The sequence below is a fragment of the Pezoporus occidentalis genome, unplaced genomic scaffold (genome assembly GCF_034315485.1).
Source record: "Pezoporus occidentalis ecotype Australia unplaced genomic scaffold, CSIRO_AGI_Poc_V1 ctg6, whole genome shotgun sequence".
NCBI classification, from domain to species: Eukaryota; Metazoa; Chordata; class Aves; order Psittaciformes; family Psittacidae; genus Pezoporus; species Pezoporus occidentalis.
This window is the reverse complement of record NW_026915943.1, coordinates 335,501-356,231: the sequence shown is the minus strand read 5'-3', so window position 1 is coordinate 356,231 and position 20,731 is coordinate 335,501. Positions and strand designations below refer to the sequence as shown.

The 20,731-nt window shown below is 57.9% G+C and overlaps 2 protein-coding genes across 2 annotated transcripts in view; both read left to right on the top strand.

Annotated features, from left to right (window-relative positions):
- The first annotated feature begins 1,054 nt into the window (after nt 1-1,054).
- On the top strand, nt 1,055-8,691 carry P2RY6 (pyrimidinergic receptor P2Y6). Its single transcript, XM_062639244.1, has 2 exons — nt 1,055-1,148; nt 6,532-8,691. Exon 2 carries the CDS (start codon nt 6,569-6,571, stop codon nt 7,577-7,579), a length of 1,011 nt encoding a protein of 336 aa, XP_062495228.1. The 5' UTR covers nt 1,055-1,148; nt 6,532-6,568; the 3' UTR covers nt 7,580-8,691.
- A 3,951-nt stretch (nt 8,692-12,642) lies between these two features.
- Nucleotides 12,643-20,731, top strand: part of ARHGEF17 (Rho guanine nucleotide exchange factor 17) — a 39,769-nt gene continuing 31,680 nt past the window's right edge. Inside the window, exon 1 of the mRNA XM_062639243.1 lies at nt 12,643-15,624. Within this exon, the coding sequence (XP_062495227.1) occupies nt 12,658-15,624 (2,967 nt within the window). The 5' untranslated portion in view covers nt 12,643-12,657. The remainder of the gene's footprint in view (nt 15,625-20,731) is intronic.

Below are 20,731 nucleotides of genomic sequence, written 5' to 3'. Positions count from 1 at the left end.
TTCTATGGATGCTTGTGTAGATCCTTATTGCAGGGGGTTGTTTGCACAAGGTTTGTTTTCTGCTCTATTCTGGTTTCCATCTTCCTGTGGCGGGAGAAGGGAATTTCATGAGGGCACCGAGCCATCCCCAACCCAACGCCACAAGCCCGGGCAGCCCCGGGATGAGGGTGCTGGCTCCAGCCTGGCTGTGGTTGCACATATTCACTGCTGCTCCTGCCAGAGCCCATCTCCCCTGTGGCCCCACTACCCGGCTTGGCCATGGGCTTGTGCCAGGATCGATGAAAGCCCACGTTGTCCAGCATAGCGCAGGCGCCGGTGGGATCCAAAGAGCCTGCAGCACCTCGTTCCACCATGGAGCCAGACTCCTGCCCCAAACCCTTCACCTCATATTTAGGTGGCAGCTCTGGGGGTGCATAGCTCAGTGAGGTGACATTGGACCCCATTAAGATGCTCCATCATCCGGGTGATGCTGACCAGCACCTCCTTCCCCTCCACCTCTACCGAGAGCCATCAGAAGCCCCTGGGCAAACTGGGCTTGCAGGGAAAGGAAGGACCAAGCCCGGCATCCTGAGTAATCCCGGCATCCCAGCGCTGTTTATGCATCAGCCCTTTCATACCCAACACATTCCCTCAGGGTTCCTTTTCTTATTGCACTTTAATAGCCGTGCTCAGGAAGCGCCGAGGCTTGACCTCCTGGTTAATGACCACCAAAGCCACCGACTCCTTTGGCTGGGATCTGGGGCCATGGGGAGACCCCTGTCCCCAACCCGCAGCCACCCACCGAGGGCTCAGCAAGGACCATGCTGTTGACTGATGCATGAGCATCGCACCCTCTAAATCCCACTTTTGGGGGTGCTGGAAGCCCCCCAACACGCTCTTGGCCTGTGATGCCAAGCCAGCTGTTTGTATGGCAGCCCCCCCCCCCCCCCATACATTCGTCGGTACCCCCCAATCCAGCTGTTCTGCCCCCCCCACCCCATATCCAGATGTGACCCTTCCCTAGCCCCCCCCCCCCCCCCGCAGGTGCTGGGGCCGGAGCGGGGCGGAGCGGAGCGGCCCCGGGGCGGAGCGGGGCCGGCGGCCGGAGGCTGTGGGGCGGCCCCGGGCTCTGAGCTCCGCTGCTGCCGCCCGGGCGCATCCCGCTGCCGGTGAGTGCCGCGTATGGGGGGGAACGGAACCGAGAGAACCGGGAAGGGGGGGAGCGGAGAGGGTCCGAGTGAACCGGGAAGAATGGGGCTGGAGCAGGTAGGATGGGAACCAACGGTGTCAGATCCAAGCGGGCAGGGAGGGAGCTGAGAGGGTCCGAGTGAACCGGGAAGGAATCGGCTGGACCGGGCAGGATGGGAGCCAACGGGGTCGGACAGAACCGGGCAGGATGGAGCCGAGAGGGTCGAAGAGAACGGGCAGGATGAGAGCAGAGAGGGTCGGAAAGAACAGGGCAGGACGGGACTGGATTGGACGGAATGGGACGCGACAGTGTCAGACCAAAGCGGGCAGGATGGAACCCCGCGGGTTCAGGCCGAACCAGGCAGGATCAGACCCGAGAATGTCGCAGTGAACGGGGCAGGGTGGGACCCGACAGGGTCAGACCAGCCTGAGTAGGATGGGACTTGAGTGGGTCAGAGTGAAGCGAGCAGGATCAGACCCAAAAGGGTCCAATCGGACTGGGTAGGATAAGGCCAGACAGGGCAGGATTGGGCCCTAGAGTGTCAGACAGAACAGGGTTATGTTAGGGTCAGACCAAACTGGGCTGGATGAGACCCAACAGGGTCAGACTGAACTGGGAAGATGAGACCTGAGGAGGTCAGACCACACCAGGCAGGATGAGGCCAAATAGGGTAGGATCAGACCCAAGAAGGTCCAATGGAACCAGGCAGGATGGGACCTGACAGCATCACATCAAACTGGGCAGGATGGGACCCGAGTGGGTCAGATCAAACTGGGCAGGTTGGGGCCAGATCAGGCAGGATCAGACCCAAACGGGTGAGACTGAACCAGGCAGGATGGGACCCGAGCAGATCAGATCAAGCTGGGCAGGATGAGGCAGAACCGGAGAGCATGGGGTCTGATCCGACTGCGTTGGGTCAGATCCAGACAGCATCAGTGCTCCAGCTGGGGTGATCCCGAAGCCACCCTGATGGTAGCTGCTGATCCTTGCCTTTAGGGAGCTTTAGCAGCTTTTCCAACAGAGCAAGGCTTAAAACCACACTGTGATGCCCACAGCAGCGCTGCGTGAGGCTCAGAGGGGTGAGTTCACCCTGGTTCCTCTGTTCCCACAGCCTGGGGTGCAGCCAGGATGCTCCTGCATCTCTTGGGGCATCCATAGGGAGCAGTGCTGTACTGGAGGTGGTGTCACACACAGCATCTCCTCCCATCCGCGTGAGGGATCTGGTCTTCGACGCTGCTGCGGGTGCTATATCTCTATCCATCTTTGTGCATACACAGAGGTATAAATACACTGGTATGTGTGCACAGACAAGCATATAGAAGCATAAATACATCTGTAATAGAGTTATGTATACACATCTGGGTGAGCCCATGTGCTTGGAGACATGGATTTGTGTACAGAGGTAAAGCTTGTACATACGTGTGCGCAGAGACATACTTCTGTGTACAGAGACATGTGTGTATGTGTGTGTAGAGCCTTATAGGTCTGTATATATAGGTGTAGAGGTATATTTATATGGAGAGATGTACATGCTTATATACAGATGTTGAAGCATGTGTATGTGTGAACATATTGCTGTATATGTGCCTATGTTTGTGTGTCTATATAGATGGGTTTATGCAAGCCCAGCCAGAGTCTCAGCGCTGCCCCATCCCCATGGGTCCACGTTAAGCACTCTAATGCCCAGTGTTGTCCCAGTTTGTCCACATCATCCCACCTTCAGGCTCCAATGAAGAGGGATTTCCCTTAAAACACCCAAACCTCGGTGCCCAGCTACCCCAGGGCTGATGGGACACATCTATGAGGACCTAAAGGTGTTTTGGGACCAGCCAGGAGGTGTTTGGGAGCAGGGATGCTGTGGCTTTGGCCAAGGGAGAGCATCCCCGTTCATCCCCTTTGAGATCTGCTGAGCTGGAGCTTTCAGTTCCATCCCCACCACCCCAGCCCTGCCACCAAGCCACTATGATGTCCCCACCACAGTCTCATCCTAAGGAGCACCCCCAACACCATGGGCATCCCTTTTTTTTCCCCCTTGCGAGTCTCATTTTGGGACTGGTTTCAGCTGGTGCCCATCACCGTGGTGTCAGGTCCAGGTCTCCATCATCCTATGTTTGCTTTTCGGGGCAGCTGAGCGCAGAGAGCATCCACCCCATCACCCGGTGATGGGTTTTTGGGGTGAAAAAGGGGACTTTTGGGATAATCCACCAGGTTTAGGCACAGCAGCAGGACGAGGGCGCGCATCTCGATGTGGTTTCGTTAATTAGAAACCATGGTGATTTATGGTGATGGCAAACTGTGACTGTGGGGTTACGGGTGGTTGCAGGCAGGGGGTACGGTTGAGGTGGAGATTTTCTGGTGTCTGATAGAACGGTTTCGCGCAGTGCATCCTGTAACTGGAGTTTTCCTGGCATCGGGAGGGATTTTCCTCCTTTCCACCAGCTTTTTTTACCCATCCCAGCCCGGCAGCACTGGGGTTCAGTGCCCTGTTTCCCTCCTGGGAAACACTGGGGTGTGCCCACGCATGTCTGTGTGCAGAGAGCCTCGCAGATGTGGATGCAGGGGGTCCGTGTATGCATGCAGGGCATGGGTTTGTATGCACATGATGTGGAGCTGTGGTTGAGGTGCTGGCACGGGCTGGGCTGTGCCATGTCAGCAGTGCAGTGCCATGCAGTGCCCACAGTGCTGTGCCATGCAGTGCCATGCAGTGCCCACAGTGCTGTGCCATGTCAGAGCAGTGCAGTGCCATGCAGTGCGCACAGTGCTGTGCCATGTCAGAGCAGTGCAGTGCCATGCAGTGCCCACAGTGCTGTGCCATGCAGTGCCATGCAGTGCCCACAGTGCTGTGCCATGTCAGAGCAGTGCAGTGCCATGCAGTGCCCACAGTGCTGTGCCATGCAGTGCCATGCAGTGCCCACAGTGCTGTGCCATGTCAGAGCAGTGCAGTGCCATGCAGTGCCCACAGTGCTGTGCCATGCAGTGCCATGCAGTGCCATGCAGTGCCCACAGTGCTGTGCCATGTCAGAGCAGTGCAGTGCCATGCAGTGCCCACAGTGCTGTGCCATGCAGTGCCATGCAGTGCCCACAGTACTGTGCCATGCAGTGCCATGCAGTGCCCACAGTACTGTGCCATGTCAGAGCAGTGCAGTGCCATGCAGTGCCCACAGCGCTGTGCCATGCAGTGCCATGCAGTGCCCACAGTGCTGTGCCATGCAGTGCCATGCAGTGCCATGCAGTGCCCACCCTGCCAGCCAGCTTTCTGCTCCCCGTCACCCCAGGGTGATGCTGTTGGGTGGAAAGGGGAAGCCTTGCTCAATGGGGCCGGGTGCTGGGCATAGCAGTGGGTCCCTGCGACACCCCCTGACACCCCGTGGCACCCCAGGAGGTAAAATGCACTCCCAGGTACCCCAGGATCCCCCTTTGATGGCCTCTTTGTCCCCAGTCCCATGGCAATGTTCCTGTGAGCACATGTGGCATAGGGGGGCTCTCATGGATGCCCTGGGTGATGGCTGGGTGCCTTGGGCCCTAGGGGATGCTTTGGGGGGATCCCCAAGGCACTTATGGGCTTGGAGGTGGTTGTGGGGAGATGCTGGGACTGTCTGGAGCTGGGGTGACAATGGGGTGCAATGGGGTGACAGAGGGACTCAGTGGGGTGCTATAGGGGCTCAGTAGGGTGCAGGGGTTAGGAAGCATGTGTGACAGCAGGGAGAGCATGGGGGTGGCTGATCTACAAGCCAGGAGCACCCCAAAAAAATAGGGGACCATTGTGTATGTCCTCATTACTCTCCCCAAGCCTGCCCTGTGGGGCAGATAAAGCCCCATAGACCCAAAATGGGTCCCCAAAGACCCCAAATGGGGCCACAACAGTAGGATTCGTGTGTTCCCCCTGGTCCCCTCTGCCCCATGCACCCTTCCCTGCCCCAGTTCCCCTTCCCAACCAGCATGGGGACACTGCCACCCCTCTCCAAGCGAGCCCATCCCCACCAGGCACTGGGGTTGGCACTGGGGTGTGCAGGGGAAGTGGGTGCTGGCCCCAGGCCACCAGCCAGGGCTGCCTGCGATGGAGGAAGCCAGAGGAGGAAGGAGAAGCAGCTCTGCTTGTACCTGCAAGCTGCTGGGAGCGTGCAGCACCCATGGGTGGCACAGCGAGCGACAGGGCTGGGGCCAGGGCTCTCTTCGTGTGTCTTCTGCAGCAGTTTCAGCCTTTGAGTGAAGCAGGTGGTCTGTTCCTCAGGTCAGAGCAGCCCAGAGGCCCCAGGGATGGGCTTTTAGCCCATAAAACCAAAACCCTCCGGGACTGGAGCATCATCAGCCCCGATTCCCAGATGAAAGCAACCACAAAACATCTGTGGGTGGTGCTGGGCCCCACGCAGGTGGCATCTCCTGATGGGACAGAGGACTCAGGGGACACAGCCCTATGGGGTGACCGGCTGTAGGGCTTTGGCACCCCCTGCAGAGGAGCAGGAGGCCGTGCCAGTGGCTAACAGCAACCCGGGCTGCGAGTCCCTCTCCTGCATGGGGATGAGGGTGGTTTGGCCTTGTGCAAACCTCCCCACTGGGTGCCAGTGCTGGGGGGGAGTGGAGCTGAGGCGGTGGTGATCATTGTCACCACACTGTCCTCTGTGGTACCACTCACTGTGGTGCTGCTGTCTCCATCTTCACCTTCCTGTGGGACCCCTAAATCCATCATCGTGGTTTAGAACTGTGGAACCCCAGCCTGGTTTGGGTTGGAAGGGACATTAAAGCTCCTCCAGCTCCAACCCCTGCCACGGGCAGGGACCCCTTCCATAGAGCAGCTTGCTCCAAGCCCCTGTGTCCAACCTGGCCTTGAACACTGCCAGGGATGGGGCAGCCACAGCTTCTCTGGGCACCCTGTGCCAGCGCCTCAGCACCCTCCCAGGGAAGAGCTTCTGCCTAAGAGCTCAGCTCAGTCTCCCCTCTGGCAGGTTAAAGCCATTCCCCTTGGCCTGGCCCTACAGGCCCTTGTCCCAAGCCCCTCTCCAGCTTTCCTGCAGCCCCTTCAGGCACTGGAGCTGCTCTCAGGTCTCCCCTTCACACAGCAGAGGGGCAGGATCCCCTCCCTGAGCTGCTGCTCACACTCTGGGGGTGCAGCCCAGCACACGGGGGGGTTCTGGGCTCAAGCACACACTGAAGCCGGGTCATGGGGAGCTTCTCCTCACCCAGCACCCCAAGTCCTTCTCAGGTCTGCTCTCCATCCCTCCATCCCCCAGCCTGTATGGAGAGTAAAGGTTTCCCTGACCCAGAAGGACACGGCTGTGAGGTTGCACGCAGCAGTGCGGGTTCATCCTCCTGTGCTGGATGTAACACATGGCCAAGTCACCAACCGTCTCCTTTGTCACCCTCAGGTACTGCTGAAGGGCCACACCAGCAGAGAGGCCGTCAATGGGGGACACCACCACCATGGCCAACTCGACAGCCCTTGTGGGCGCGGGGAGGAACTCCTGCACCTTCCACGAGGAGTTCAAACAGGTTCTGCTGCCCTTGGTCTACTCCGTGGTGTTCTCGATGGGGTTGCCCTTGAACGCCGTGGTCATCGGGCAGATCTGGGTGGCCCGTAAGGCGCTCAGCCGCAGCATGATCTATATGCTGAACCTGGCCGTGGCTGACCTGCTCTACGTCTGCTCCCTCCCTCTCCTCATCTACAACTACACCCAGAAGGATTATTGGCCTTTTGGGGACTTCACCTGCAAATTCATCCGCTTCCAGTTCTACACCAACCTCCACGGCAGCATCCTCTTCCTCACCTGCATCAGCGTCCAGCGGTACCTGGGCATCTGCCACCCCTTGGCCTCGTGGCACAAGAAGAAGGGGAAGAAGCTGACGTGGTTGGTGTGTGCTGCGGTGTGGTTCATTGTCATCGCCCAGTGCCTGCCCACCTTTGTCTTCGCTTCCACCGGTACCCAGAGGAACCGCACTGTCTGCTATGACCTCAGCCCACCGGATCGCTCCTCTGCCTACTTCCCCTACGGCATCACCCTCACGGTGACCGGCTTCCTGCTGCCCTTCGTGGCCATCCTCGCCTGCTACTGCAGCATGGCCAGGATCCTGTGCCAGAAGGACGAGCTGATCGGCTTGGTGGTGCACAAGAGGAAGGACAAAGCCGTGCGGATGATCATCATCGTCGTCATCGTCTTCTCCATCAGCTTCTTCCCCTTCCACCTCACCAAGACCATCTACCTGATTGTCCGCTCCTCGCCCAGCCTGTCCTGCTCGGCTCTGCAGGCGTTTGCCACTGCCTACAAGTGCACGCGTCCCTTTGCCAGCATGAACAGTGTCCTCGACCCCATCCTCTTCTACTTCACCCAGCGCAAGTTCCGTGAGAGCACCCGTTACCTCCTGGACAAGATGAGCAACAAGTGGCGCCATGACCATTGCATTACCTATGGCTCCTAGGTGAGGACGAGGGACACCTCGGTGTCACCAGGATCAGCCATGGGGCAGTTTTGGCTTTAAGCTCCACGGAACAGAGATGGCTTCAGCTGGGGACATCCTGAAGAACAAGAGGATGGTATCTCCCAGGCTTTCAGCACTTTCATCTCCACTGCAGCAGCACAGTATTAACCCCATCACGGCACAGATCCAGTGGCCTCTGGCTTGGTTGCTCAGCTTGAGCAGCTTAGCACCATGGCTCCTTAGTGGCCAAGCCACCAATGCAATAAAAACTACTGGTGGGACCATGGAGGACACAGTCCCTGGCTCAGGACAAGCTGCTGTGGGGTGATTTCTCCCCTTTCTGATTTAAAGATTCCCTGATGGGGCCCTGGCGAGGGTTTAGTTCGGCTCATGGGTGTCTGGAGAACATGAGGATGTGCTTTTCTCAGCTCAAGAGCAGTGCCATGGACGTTTTATGGGGTAATACTGGGACATCCCTATTCCCCAGTCCCCAGAAGGAGGCCACACCAATAAAAGACATGGGCCCACTGGTACCACGGGTACTGCAAAACTCTGGGAGAGCATTCCTGGCCAAACTGGGAACTGGGAAGGGGGACATAAGGGTAACTGGGACACCCATGCTGGATTTCCCACCTCTAACCTTGGACTGGGTTAGACACAAGCCAGCGGTGTTGTCACCTGCCTGGGCACCTTCAGCATCACCTGGGTCCAGCTCCCTGCTTAGCCCAGCACCCAAATCATGGAATCAACCAGGTTGGAAAAGCCCTTTAGGCTCATCCAGCCCAACCATTCCCAGCACTGCCAAGGCCACCACTGCCCCATGGCACTGAGGCCTCGTCTCCATGGGGTGTGAACACTTGCAGGGCCGGTGACTGCAGCCCTGCCCTGGGCAGCCTGTTCCATCCTGGCACCCTTGGTTCCCTGCTGTCACTTCCTAACCAGGGTCCACCAAAATCAAAGCCAGCACACCCGGACACAATGACTGGAGACAGGAAACCCATGCCACCAAGCTACTTGGTGTTCTTTGCCATGTCACCACATGTCCTGTAGTTGGCTTGGCCTTTCTACTAGCACCGTGCTGGGCTGGAGCTTGAGCTTTGCTCCCTGCAGCCTCCATATAGAATCATAGAATAGTTTGGGTTGGAAAGGACCTTAAGATCATCCGGTTCCAACCCCCTGCCATGGGCAGGGACACCTCACACTAAACCATGGCACCCAAGGCTCTGTCCAACCTGGCCTCCATATGGATGGTCCTCACTCCAAGCCAGGAGAGCTTCACTTACATGGTGCGGAGCGGAGGTACCACTAATCACTCTGTGAGTTTCCTTTAACATACAGGATGTAGAGAATAACCTTCCCCCCCTTTTCCAGGTGGAATGTTCACATATGTACACCCTCTGTGAGCACATCCATGTAACACATCCCTGCACAGGAGGGTTTGTAGCCCAGCACAAGCTGCACAGCGCAGATGTTCTCCATCCCGATTAAACTCGATGTATTTATACGGTGGATGTGTGTATGTATGGAGCGAGCAGCAGCTCAGGGAGGGGATCCTGCCCCTCTGCTCTGTGAAGGGGAGACCCCCCCTGCAGCCCTGATCCAGCTCTGGGGCAGCAGCACAAGAGGGACGTGGAGCTGTTGGAGCGAGGCCAGAGGAGGCCATGGAGATGCTGCGAGGGCTGGAGCAGCTCTGCTCTGGAGCCAGGCTCAGAGAGCTGGGCTGGGGCAGCCTGGAGAAGAGAAGGCTCCTGAAGGGGAGACCTGAGAGCAGCTCCAGTGCCTGAAGGGGCTGCAGGAAAGCTGGAGAGGGGCTTGGGACAAGGGTCTGTTGGGCCAGGCCAAGGGGAATGGCTTTAACCTGCCCGAGGGGAGACTGAGCTGAGCTCTTAGGCAGAAGCTCTTCCCTGAGAGGGTGCTGAGGCACTGGCACAGGGTGCCCAGAGAAGCTGTGGCTGCCCCATCCCTGGCAGTGTTCAAGGCCAGGTTGGACACAGGGGCTTGGAGCAAGCTGCTCTATGGAAGGGGTCCCTGCCCATGGCAGGGGTTGGAGCTGGAGGTGCTTCAGGATCCCTTCCAACCCAAACCATTCCATGATTCTGTAGTATTCATATCCACATGTATATAGGGATAACTGTTTTGCTCCATTTCTTACAGGTTGCCTGTGCATAATAATCATATCTAAGTCTATTCAAGCAATTTGCTTCAAATCTCTAGGGATGAGCATCCCTCCAGCTTGGCTGCTTGCACCCATCCTGACTTGCTCCCTCCAAGTATATGGTGCCTTCCTCCAGCACCTTGCCACCCAGGGACATCACCAGCATCCAGGGGCAGTGGTCCCAGCGTAGCTTCTTCCTGTTGCAAAGATGAGGAGGGTGCTCAGAGCGCTCATTGACTCCTGGATGATGCTCAGAGATCCCAGCATCACGGTGGGCTGGAATGGAGAGGGATCCTGTAGTGGTGGTAGCTCAAACCACCGGAATGATGCTGTCATGGTTTAAGCACCATAAGGCTTGATGGTGAGGATCATGCATAGTGACAGTGACTTTGGGTTGAGGCATAGAACATGATGGAGAAGGCAAAGCCATCGCGGGCCTTTCCCTTGGCTGGAGCTCATCCACACCAAAACCTCCTCTGATGTACTTTTGGGGTTCTGCAATTGAAGGTCAAGTTGGGGGGCTGCGAGAGCGCTGGCCGGTGGGATAATCCCATTGGTGTTCCCATCTCTTCCCATCCCAAAGGACGGGGACAGGGTGGGAGGCTCCGGGCCACGCCACCAGGACCCAGGAGAGGGCGCAAAATAGCCAGATTTGGATCAATCCGGCTGATTGTGGGAGCCCACCCGGCTCCAGGAGGGATGGAGGAGAAGCCCTGCTCAATCCCACCATTCCCTGCCTGGGAAGCATCCATGGGAGGAGGTGGTTGGCCAAAAATTGACCATAATAAAGTTAAAGAGCTCCCAAAACAGTGGTGGTGGCTGCAGGGACAGCGTGGGCTCGGGTGGTGACATCCAGCATCCCCAGGGCACCCTTATGAGTGGTGTTCCTGATGGTGGAATCACCAGTTTTGGATGGTTTTAAGGGTAGAAAGCTTACTTTTGATCTAACCATGTCCTGCCTGGCCCTGGGGTCCTGTCAGCAGCTCGCTTGGTACCACCAGGCCTATAAGCCAGGGTGATGGGCACAACAGGGTGCCTTAGAGATGAGGTGGGTGCTTCGAAACATCTCCTGTGCTTTTGAGGTGCTGAACAGCAGCAGCATAAGGACCAGCTCCTACAGCACCGAGCAGGGATGAAATGCATGGCTCTTCCCAAAATCCCATCCTGAATGCCGGATGACCATGGGGATATCGTCGTTATGGCCAGGAGATACCCAGCCCTTTGGGAACCAGGGAAAGAGGGTGGAGGGAGGGAAGGGAGGGCAGGGAAAGGAATACATGCTGGGGTGGTGCAACTCACACCATCTCCTGAAGCACATTTTAGGCCCTGAAAAAAATGCATTTATGGGGGACTTGGATTTAGTTGAATCACCACCATGTTTCTGGTGCCCCTTGGCCAGAGCCACCAATGTCCTTTATGTAACCAGGACCCCACTCCAGCCCCATCCATGCTACCAAGGCCCCAGCTCAGCCACCAACCGCCCCAACGGCCTTCATTTCTCACATCCTGGGTTACAGGCTGCAAATAGCAAGTGCTGAGAAGCGATGCTAAAAACCACAAGGAAGTCTGTTCGCGGGGCAGTGCGTCACCGTGTGAGCTCTGTGCAAGCTGGGAACAAGGTGTTCTGCCTTTCCCAAGGGGAGCTGCAAAGCAGGGGCCGGAGAAAGCCGCAGCAAAGGGAAGGAGCTCTCGCTGGCATCCGAGTTCTTGCTTATTTATCCCGTTTTCCCCTAAAAACACACATAAAAAGATGGGAGGAGATGGAGGGAAAAGGGGTGGATGCAGGGGGGTTGAAGGATGGGGGATGAAGGATAAGAGGGGGATAAAGGATGCAAGGGGCATGAACGATGCAGGGGAGGGAAGGATGCAGGAGGCTGAAGAAGAGTTGGAAAGGGTGCAGAGGGGGTATGAAGGATACAGGGAGGGATTGAAGGATGGGGGCTGAAGGGTGCAGGGGAGTGAAGGGTAAGGGAAGTGAACAATGCAGGGGGGGTGAAGGATACTGGGGGTTATGAAGGATGAGTGGGAGTGATGGATAAGGGGGGATGAAGGATAAGGAAGGATGAACAGGTTGAAGGGGTTAAAGGATGGGAGGGTGAAGGTTGCAGAGGGGTGAAGGGGGGGTAAAGGGTATGTGGGGTATGAAGGATGCAGGGGGTAAGAATGGGGAGGCTGAAGGATGTGGGGGTGATGAAGGATAAGGAGGGAGGGATGTGGAGGGTTGAAAGATAAGAGGGATGAAGGATACACGGGGTGTGAAGGATAAGTGGGAGCTCAAGGATGTGAGGAGATTGAGGGAGGTAAAGGATGGGGGGTGAAGGGTGCGAGGGGGGGCATGGAGGATACAGGAGGATGAAGGATAAGGGGAGATGCAGGACGCAGGGCGGGTAAAGAATGGGGGGGTGTGAAGTGTTCAGCGAGGGATGAAGGATGCTTTGGGGGGGGGTGAAGGATAAAGGGGGGAAGTGAAGGATAAGGGGGGGGGTGAAGGATGCAGGGGGGATTCCCGCTGGCCTGGGAGCCGGAGGGCAGCTCCGCAGCCGTTTCCCCCCTCCTTTTACCCCCCCCCCAAAAAAAAAAAAAAAAACACAGGAGAAAAATGCAATAAAGAATAAACCCGGGCCCAAAGTGCCACCATCCCCCTCCGCGGGAGGAAACCCCGCCCCGGGGAGGAAAGTTGATTTGAATGCAACAAATAAAGGAGCAGAGGGAGGAGGAAAAGCCCGAAATGAGGCGGAAAAAAAAAAAAAAAAAAGAAAGAAAGAAGGGAAAGGGAGAGCGCAAACAAAGCGGGAGGGATGAAGCCCGCGGGCAGCCCGGAGGAGGAGCGGGGCCGGGCGGTGCCTGCGGCGGGGCCGGGGCCGGGGCGCGGCGGGGCCGGGGGGCGGGCGGAGGCGGCGGCGGGGCCGGGGGGGGGCAGACAATGGCGGAGGGGGGCAGCGGTCGGGGGGTAGCGGCGGGTCGGTGTCTCCTGCCCGCCTCCTCCCCGCCTTCCTCCTCCTCCTCCTCCTCCTCCTTCTTCTTCTTCCCGGGTAGGAAAGTTTCGGCGTCGATCGCGGAGCACCAACCGGGCCGGGTTTTTGGCAGCCTGGCCCCATCGGTACGGCAGCTCTCGCTTCGTTTTACCGAGCCGGAGCCAACGGGCCCGGTTCATGCCGGGGCTCAGCCGCCGTCCCCGGCTCCACCGCCGCCACCACCGCCGCCGCCGTCGTCGCCGCCGGGCCCGGGGTTAAACGCGGAGCCGCCGCGTTGGCCCAGCGTCCCGGCGATGCGGAAACTCTTCGGGGAAAGCTGCCGGCAAACTACGGGGGGAACCGGGAATGGGAGCGGGATAGGGAATGGGACCGGGAGCGGAACCGGGAGCGGGAGGGGAGCTCCCCCGCCGCCTCCACCCCGCAGCCGCGTCCCGCACCCGGCTCTCCGTTCTCCCCGCGGAGCTCCGCCGGAGCCCGGCCCGCATTCCTGGCATAACTCGACTCGACCGCAACCACCCTCCTCCTCCCCATCACCCCGCTCCAACGGGGAGTTTGAGGCAGCCGCATCCCGTTCTCCCCGCGCTTCCTCGGGCAGCGAAGGCGAAGGGCAAACCGGAGCCCATCGGCACCGCGCCGCACGCAAGAAGAAGCAGGAGAGCGGTAGCTGGGAGAGCCCCGCGGATGGTGGCGATGCTGAGGCCGAAGGCTGCGGGAGGGTGGTCCCTCGACATCCCGTGCCCGTGGTGGCCCGTGTCTCCAAGGTGAACATCCTGCCCTTCAGCAGCCCTGGCGGGTCACGGAGCAGCAGTCGTTATTCCAGCACGGAGACGCTGAAGGAAGAGGAACAGTTTGGGGTCTGTTGGCCCAACCAAGGGCGGACTCTCCAGGCGGGTTATGGCATCTATAGATCACCCAGTTTTGGGACCAGTGATGGCCTGGCGTGGGGACAACCGGCTGTCCGTGTCCGTCCCAAGATGCCACAGGGCACGGCCAAGGTAAAACCGGACTTTGGGAGCGAGGGCCTGCACCAGCCGGGGCTGGAAGGGGACCAAGCCAAGCACCGTAAGTCTTTGTCCAACCCTGACATTGCCACCGAGACCCTGACGCTCCTCAGTTTCCTCAAATCAGACCTCTCGGAGCTGAAGGTGAAGAAGAAAGGGGTGAGGATCGGCCTTGATGCGGGCCCTGACGGCTGCTCCAGCATCACCAGCCCATCCCCAGGCAGCCGTGGCAGCGCTCAGCCCCTCAACCGCTGGGCGCCGGGCGAGCGGCCAACACTCAAGGACCTGACGGCCACTTTGCGCCGCGCCAAGTCCTTCACCTGCTCCGAAAAATCAGGGACACGGCGGCTTTTCCTACAGAGCACCATGAAGCAGAGCTCCTCCGAGCTCCTCCTGGCCACCACCGACAGCCAGGACCAGGGAGCTTTGGATGGGGGACGGCGGGGGGAGGACGATGCTCTGCCCATGGTCATCCAGGACCAGTACATCCAGGAGGCGAGGCAGGTCTTTGAGAAGATCAGCAGGATGGGTTCCCAGCAGGATTATGGCTTCCCGGCCGAGCAGAAGGACAGTGGAGGTGTGGAGGGCGCTGAGATGGTGGCATCGATAGGGACAACGGAGGTGACCCTTGGGGGACGGTCAGAGAGCACATTGGAGAGCACAAGGTGTTTGAAGGAAGCAGAGTTGGAGGAGAGCCTCACTCATAGGAAATCCATGGAGGAGCTATCGGGTCACGAGTCCAGCGTGACAGACGAGGGCATCGTCACAGAGCCAGAACCCATGGGGATGCCCTTCCAAGACCTGCGTGAAGTTGTGGATGCCTGGACACTGCCCACCACCGCGTCTGCAGCCGGTGACACTGAGATGCCACTTCATCCTCACCCAGCCACGGCGGTTGAAGACCTTCCAACTGGCAAATCCGAGACTCCCAGCACCCCCGGCAGCTTGCGGCGCCGCCGTAAGTTCCCCTCGGCGGGTGCCAATGGCATGGAGGGTTGCAACGAGGGTGGCACCGAGCCCTACCGCTCCCTAAGCGACCCCATGCCCCACCGGAGATGCTCGGTGGCGGAGGAGGCAAAGAACTTCTCTGTTGACAGCAACCTCCTGGGTTCGTTGAGCGCCAAGACGGGCATCCCCCAACCTGCCACCATTGCAGGCAGTGCAGGCAGCGCAGGCAGCGACCTGTCCCTGGGCAGCGATGGGCCACGGGACTACAGCAGCCTCATCCAAACCATCGTCAGCCAGCCCGGAGCCATGGCTAAGCTCATCGATGAGAAGGGCAACGGCAAGACCATCAAGAAGAAGTCATTGAGTGACCCCAGCCGCCGCGGTGAGCTTCCAGCCGGCGCCTTCGAAGGTCCTGGTGAGGCCATCAGCGAGCTGGAACCCAGCATCCCCCCATCCAGCAGCGAGCCCATCCTCTCGGCACAACCAGCAGCGCCAAGCCCTGGCCACAGCTATGGCTTTGACCCCAAGCTGGCTGACGTCTTGTCCCCTCGCATCGCCCGCCGCAGCTCCAAGAAGCGCTCCCACCGTGCTGCTCACCAGGAGAACCAACCGCCCGCAGCACCCGCCGTCCTCACCAAGAGCCGCCCTGCCACCAAGCACATCCGTCACACCAGCGAGCCCGCCACCTTCGTCCCCATCACCGTCCCCGAGCCGCTTGTCCTCTCCGGCCACCACAGCCACGTCCCTGCACCGGCTGCTGGACGCTCACCCGGCAAATCCTCCCCGAGCCCTCAGCCTCCTTCGCTGGAGGATGTCACCAAGCGGTACATGCTGTCCCTCAACTCGGGTGAGGGGACCCCCAGTCCTGGGGATGGACCTCGCTCTCCACCCGCTGCCCCACCGCCTCGGCTGCCCCGGTGCCCGCGGCCACCCAATGAGCATGGCCCCAGGACCAAGCCGCAGGTGGTAAGTGCCCATCCATCCTCAAAACGCCTTCATTTCATCACGGGGTGCACGATCCTTCAAAGCCTTGGTGGCTTTGGGGGTCTCTTACGTGCCCCTCGCTGGGGACAAATTCCCATCTATGGATGTGCTGCCAAGAGCTTTCCCAGCCCTTTCCGGCGGTCCCAAGGGGATGAGCTCTTGTTTATAGGAGTGACTTACAGAGATGATTTTTTGGGGAGGGAAGAAGCACTTTTCAGGTTAAAGAGCACCAAATTTTAGTGGAAGGTGGGTTTATCTCCCATAAGGTCCTGCTGAATGGGGTTGCTCTTTGCCAACCCAAGATGCTGAAACAAAAATTGCCTTTTCCTTGGTGGGGAAGGCTTAAATGATCTTTTTTTCTTGGGATTCATACCCCTTATAAAGCAAATCCGCATTTTCCTCCCCAAAACATCACCTTCGCTCTGGACCAGGGGCTTTGCCATGCTGGCAGCATGGGAAAAGGGGGGGGAAATCCTCTTGTTCATGCACTGAACCTATTATGCTTGGGTAAAGTTTTACCCTGCCTGTGGAAGAATGAATGCTGCTTGGGGGGGTGATGCCAGGGCGGTTTGATCACCCTGAAGAGCCGCCGCGTGCCTCAGGGTCTCTCGTGGGGAGGGTTTTGGCATCCCTGGCCCTTTGGCTGCTGCCTGCAGACACACTTGGGTTCCCATCTCCCTGGGTGTTTGTGCCGGGAAGGGCTTGGAAGCACCACCTCCTCCTGCGGCACAGCAGCGCCGGCACCCACAGGGCTTTTAATAGCTCCGGGCAAAGCCCAGAAATACCCATTCCCGTGGGGGACTCGCCGGGAGGGCAGGAATGGCGCTGGCAGGGCTCTCTCGCCCTGCTTTGGTGCTGATTTAGGAGGATGGGCTGGACTGTTCCCTTCCAACAGCCGCCGGCAGCCAAGCGTGAAGTCCTCGGGGCTGAGCCCAGCCGTGTAACCCTTGCTGGCCGGGGCAGAGCTTGCTCCCAGAATCCAGATCCCTGCAGCATCATTCCCCCAGGATGTTCTTTTGGGATCCGGCATCCCCACAGTATTATCCCTCCCGAGATGATCTCCTGGGCTCTGGCATCCCCACATCATCATTCTCCCAAGATTTTCCTTTGGGATCTAGCATCTCTGCAGCGTTATTCCCCCTAGATGTTCTTTGAGGGTCTGGCATCCCCACAGTACCATTCTCCCTGAGATACATTCATGGGGTCCAGCATTCCTGCAGCATCATGCCCCCAAGATATTCTTTTGGGGTCTGGCATCCCTACAGCATCATTCCGCCCAAGATGTTCTCCTGGGATCCAGCACCCTTACATCATCATTCCCCATGGATGTTCTTTTAGGATCTGGCATCCCCACAGTATCATTGTCCCAATATATCCTCTTGGGATCCTGCATCCCTACAGCATTATTCCACCCAAGATGTTCTCCTGGGATCCAGCACCTTTGCAGCATCATTCCCCATGAATGTTCTTTTGGGGTCTGGCATCCCTGCAGCATCATCCCCAAGATGTTCTCCTGGGATCCAGCACCCTTACATCATCATTCCCCATGGATGTTCTTTTAGGATCTGGAATCCCCACAGCATCATTGTCCCAATATATCCTCTTGGGATCCCGCATCCCTACAGCATCATTCCACCCAAGATGTTCTCCTGGGATCCAGCACCTTTGCAGCATCATTCCCCATGAATGTTCTTTTGGGGTCTGGCATCCCCACAGCATCATTGTCCCAATATATCCTCTTGGGATCCTGCATCCCTACAGTATTATTCCCCCCAAGTTATTATCTTGGGATCTGGCATGGATCTGGCACCCCTGCAGCATCATTCCCCCCAAGATATTCTCTTGGGTACCAGCACCTTTGCAGCATCATTCCCCATGGATGTTCTTTTGGGGTCTGGCATCCCCACAGCATCATTGTCCCAACGTGTTCTCCTGGGGTCCTGCATCCCTGCAGCATCATTCCCCCCAAGGTGTTCTCCTGTGGGGCTCTGCACCCCATTCAGCTCCTCTGGCTGTTGCCCCCATTGCCAGACAACAGCCGTTGGTGGTTGAGGTCTGGGAACTCCTGGCTCCTGCATGAAACGTTCTTGGAAGTCATTTTGGGTGCCCTTTGCAGCGTTTTGACTCGATGGACCAGTGAGGTGCTTGTCCTCCCCAGTCTCAGATTGTGCTATTGAAGCACATCAAGCATTGTATTTAATCTGGGCAACAAGGAACCTCTCATGACCGCATCTTGGTGGCACCCTGGGGACATCAGCAGGTCCCCAAGGCAAAGCAGTGCACCCAGCAGCATCTCTTTATAAAGAAACCTCTCTACATTATTACCATGGTAAGTTTGCATATTAGATGGTTTTATATGAGTAATTTATAAAGATCGAGTCCTTATTCAGGCAGCTCTCTGCAGTGCCCCAGGGATGGTGCCTTGTGGCGGCCCTGGTATCAGGGATGCTCTGCTGACCCCACACCCCAATACACCCCCGACCCTGGCCACTTTAGGACCATTTGGGGTGGATTTTCACCACCTCCAGCACGACTGGGACCCCAGGTTGGCCGAGCATCACCTCGGGGACACAGGCCACCCCACGAGGCTGGACACCAGGGATGCTGCTCCTCACCTTGCTTGAACCCACCAGCCTCAGCGGAGAGGGTGCGAATTTTCCCTTTTAAGGGCAAGGCTGCAGCTGTATCTTCAAATCTCTCTCCTGCTTTTGAGTTTCTTTGTGCTGCAGCCATAACATAACTGAAATCAGGGTTTTGAGCTCTCTCTTTGATTTATTATAGAGTGGAGCTGGGATGTTTTGTTTCAGATGGCACCAGCTTTGGCTGGGGAGGGGGAATGAAGGGGGACTGAGCTCTGCAAGGGAAGTCACTTTAATTATAGGTGAGAGCATTGAGGACCGGATATAACTTGGCACCAGGGCGGCTGGCTGGGAGCAGAGATTTATGTGCTCCCTGACCAACAGTGAAGAAATAAGCTTTATTTTGTAGGTAGTTATGCTTTTCCCCTTCCTAACTCAATGGAGAAGGCTGGCGTCCTGAGGTCGGTCGTCTGCTTGGGGATATGGGCATCGCCGCTTGGGGATTCTGGGGCCTTTGGTGTCAGGGTGATGGTCTGGCTGACCTGGTGTCTGTCTCCAGCACATGAAGGTGTGAAGGGATTAGCAGTGGGGTTTGGCATGTGTGTGGCAATGGCTTCCCAAAATATGGTCTGCCAGGATGCTCCCCAAAGATGTTCTCCTGGGGTTGGGTATTCTGGAGAGGGGCTTGGGACAAGGGCCTGTAGGGCCAGGCCAAGGGGAATGGCTTTAACCTGCCCGAGGGGAGACTGAGCTGAGCTCTTAGGCAGAAGCTCTTCCCTGTGAGGGTGCTGAGGCGCTGGCACAGGGTGCCCAGAGAAGCTGTGGCTGCCCCATCCCTGGCAGTGTTCAAGGCCAGGTTGGACACAGGGGCTTGGAGCAAGCTGCTCCAGTGGAAGGGGTCCCTGCCTGTGGCAGGGGTTGGGGCTGGATCAGCTTTAAGCTCCCTTCCAACCCAAACCCCTCTGGGATTCTCTCTGATTCCATGACCCCTGCAGCATCACCCCCCCGATATCCCCCAGCCCCATGGTTCTGTGGTGGCTTTGGTGGAGGTGAGCACTGCAATGCCAACTCTTTGCTGTGTCCGGCCACCCTGCACGTCCCAAGCGGGAGAGGTAACGTGCTGTTCTCCTTCAGCAGCAGGACTGTTTGTCCTGGGTGCTTTCCAGAGATCCTCCATGGCGCTGGAGCCGGCCAAGCTGTCCTGGGTGCCGAAAAGGTCCTGCACGCTGTGTCTGACACTGGGCACGAGGCTTTTAATTCCCTGGGAGCCGTCAGCAGCACGTCCTGCTCCGTGCACAGTGCAGAAGGAAGGATGCTTCCAAGAGAACAAGAAACCCCCCCAAAAAAACCTCAAGATAGTGAAGCTTTCCTACCTCCAGCATCCTGTAAGCTGCTAGGATGGGCAGCACGCGTTTGCACATACATGTATAGGAGCCTACCACTGAGCAAAGGTGGAGTTGGGGTGGATTTGGGGTTCGGCGAAGGTATATGCAGGATGCCAAGCGGGCTCTGTGTTTCTCCGATGGGGAAATCCCACAGGGGCTGGGACATGAGGGATGTTCCTGCCATGCTCTGTTTGTTGCCTTTGCAGCAGTTGGATTTAAACAGGAAAACAGTGATGTAAATACAGCACCTCGCGGGAGCGGAGGAGCCGTGGGAACGCGGCCCCCGGCGCCCCGGCCGCTGCCTTCCCCACCTGCAGCTCCCCAAGCAGGGTGGATGCACCCCGAAGCAGTCATTAGGGATATAGGGAGATTCCCAGAGGGAATCAGTGGGGTCTCATTCCCAGGGATGCTTGCCTAAAACACCCTCATCCATCCCGAGCATCCTCTGTCCCATCTCGCTCATCCGCCGTGCGCATGCCGTATATCCCTTGGGCAAAGTTTGGCATCTTTGGCCCTATTTATCCCATCCGTTGCCTTTCCATACATCTCCATAGAAACCAGGTTTGGGGCCAGGGCTGGGAGTTTTCTCGTTTTGTGGTGTTAGTGGGAATCTATAATTAAAGCTGTTGCAGGGGGAGGATGGGGATGGGTGAATCTTGGCTTTCCTCCCCCGGTGCCTGCGCTGATGGGTTGCCTGGTTATTGAGCCCTTGGCTCTGCTGTGCTCAGTGAAAAGCTGGAGGGGGGAAACTGAGGCAGGCAGGGAGCCCTCGCTGCCCTTTGGAGGAAGGTTGGAGGTGGGATGGAGCAAGGAGAAGCTGGAGGGCATTGTGAAGACCTTATCAGCAGCACAGACCCTATGGTGCTACCATAAAAAGCATGGGTAGGGGAGTGATTCAGCCCAAATCCCCTTAACCCTGCCCTTTTTTTCCTCTTTCATTCCCTGCTCCCAATATCTCCATAACTTTGCCCCTTTTTGCCTGGTTCCAAAATCCCCTTAACTCTGCCCATTTCTAACCCTTTCCTTCTCCCTTTCCAAAGCACCCTTAGATGTGCCCATTGTTGCCTCTGTCCTTCCCAGCTCCCAGGGTTTTGGGCACCCTTGGGTGACCCAGCGGACGTGTCT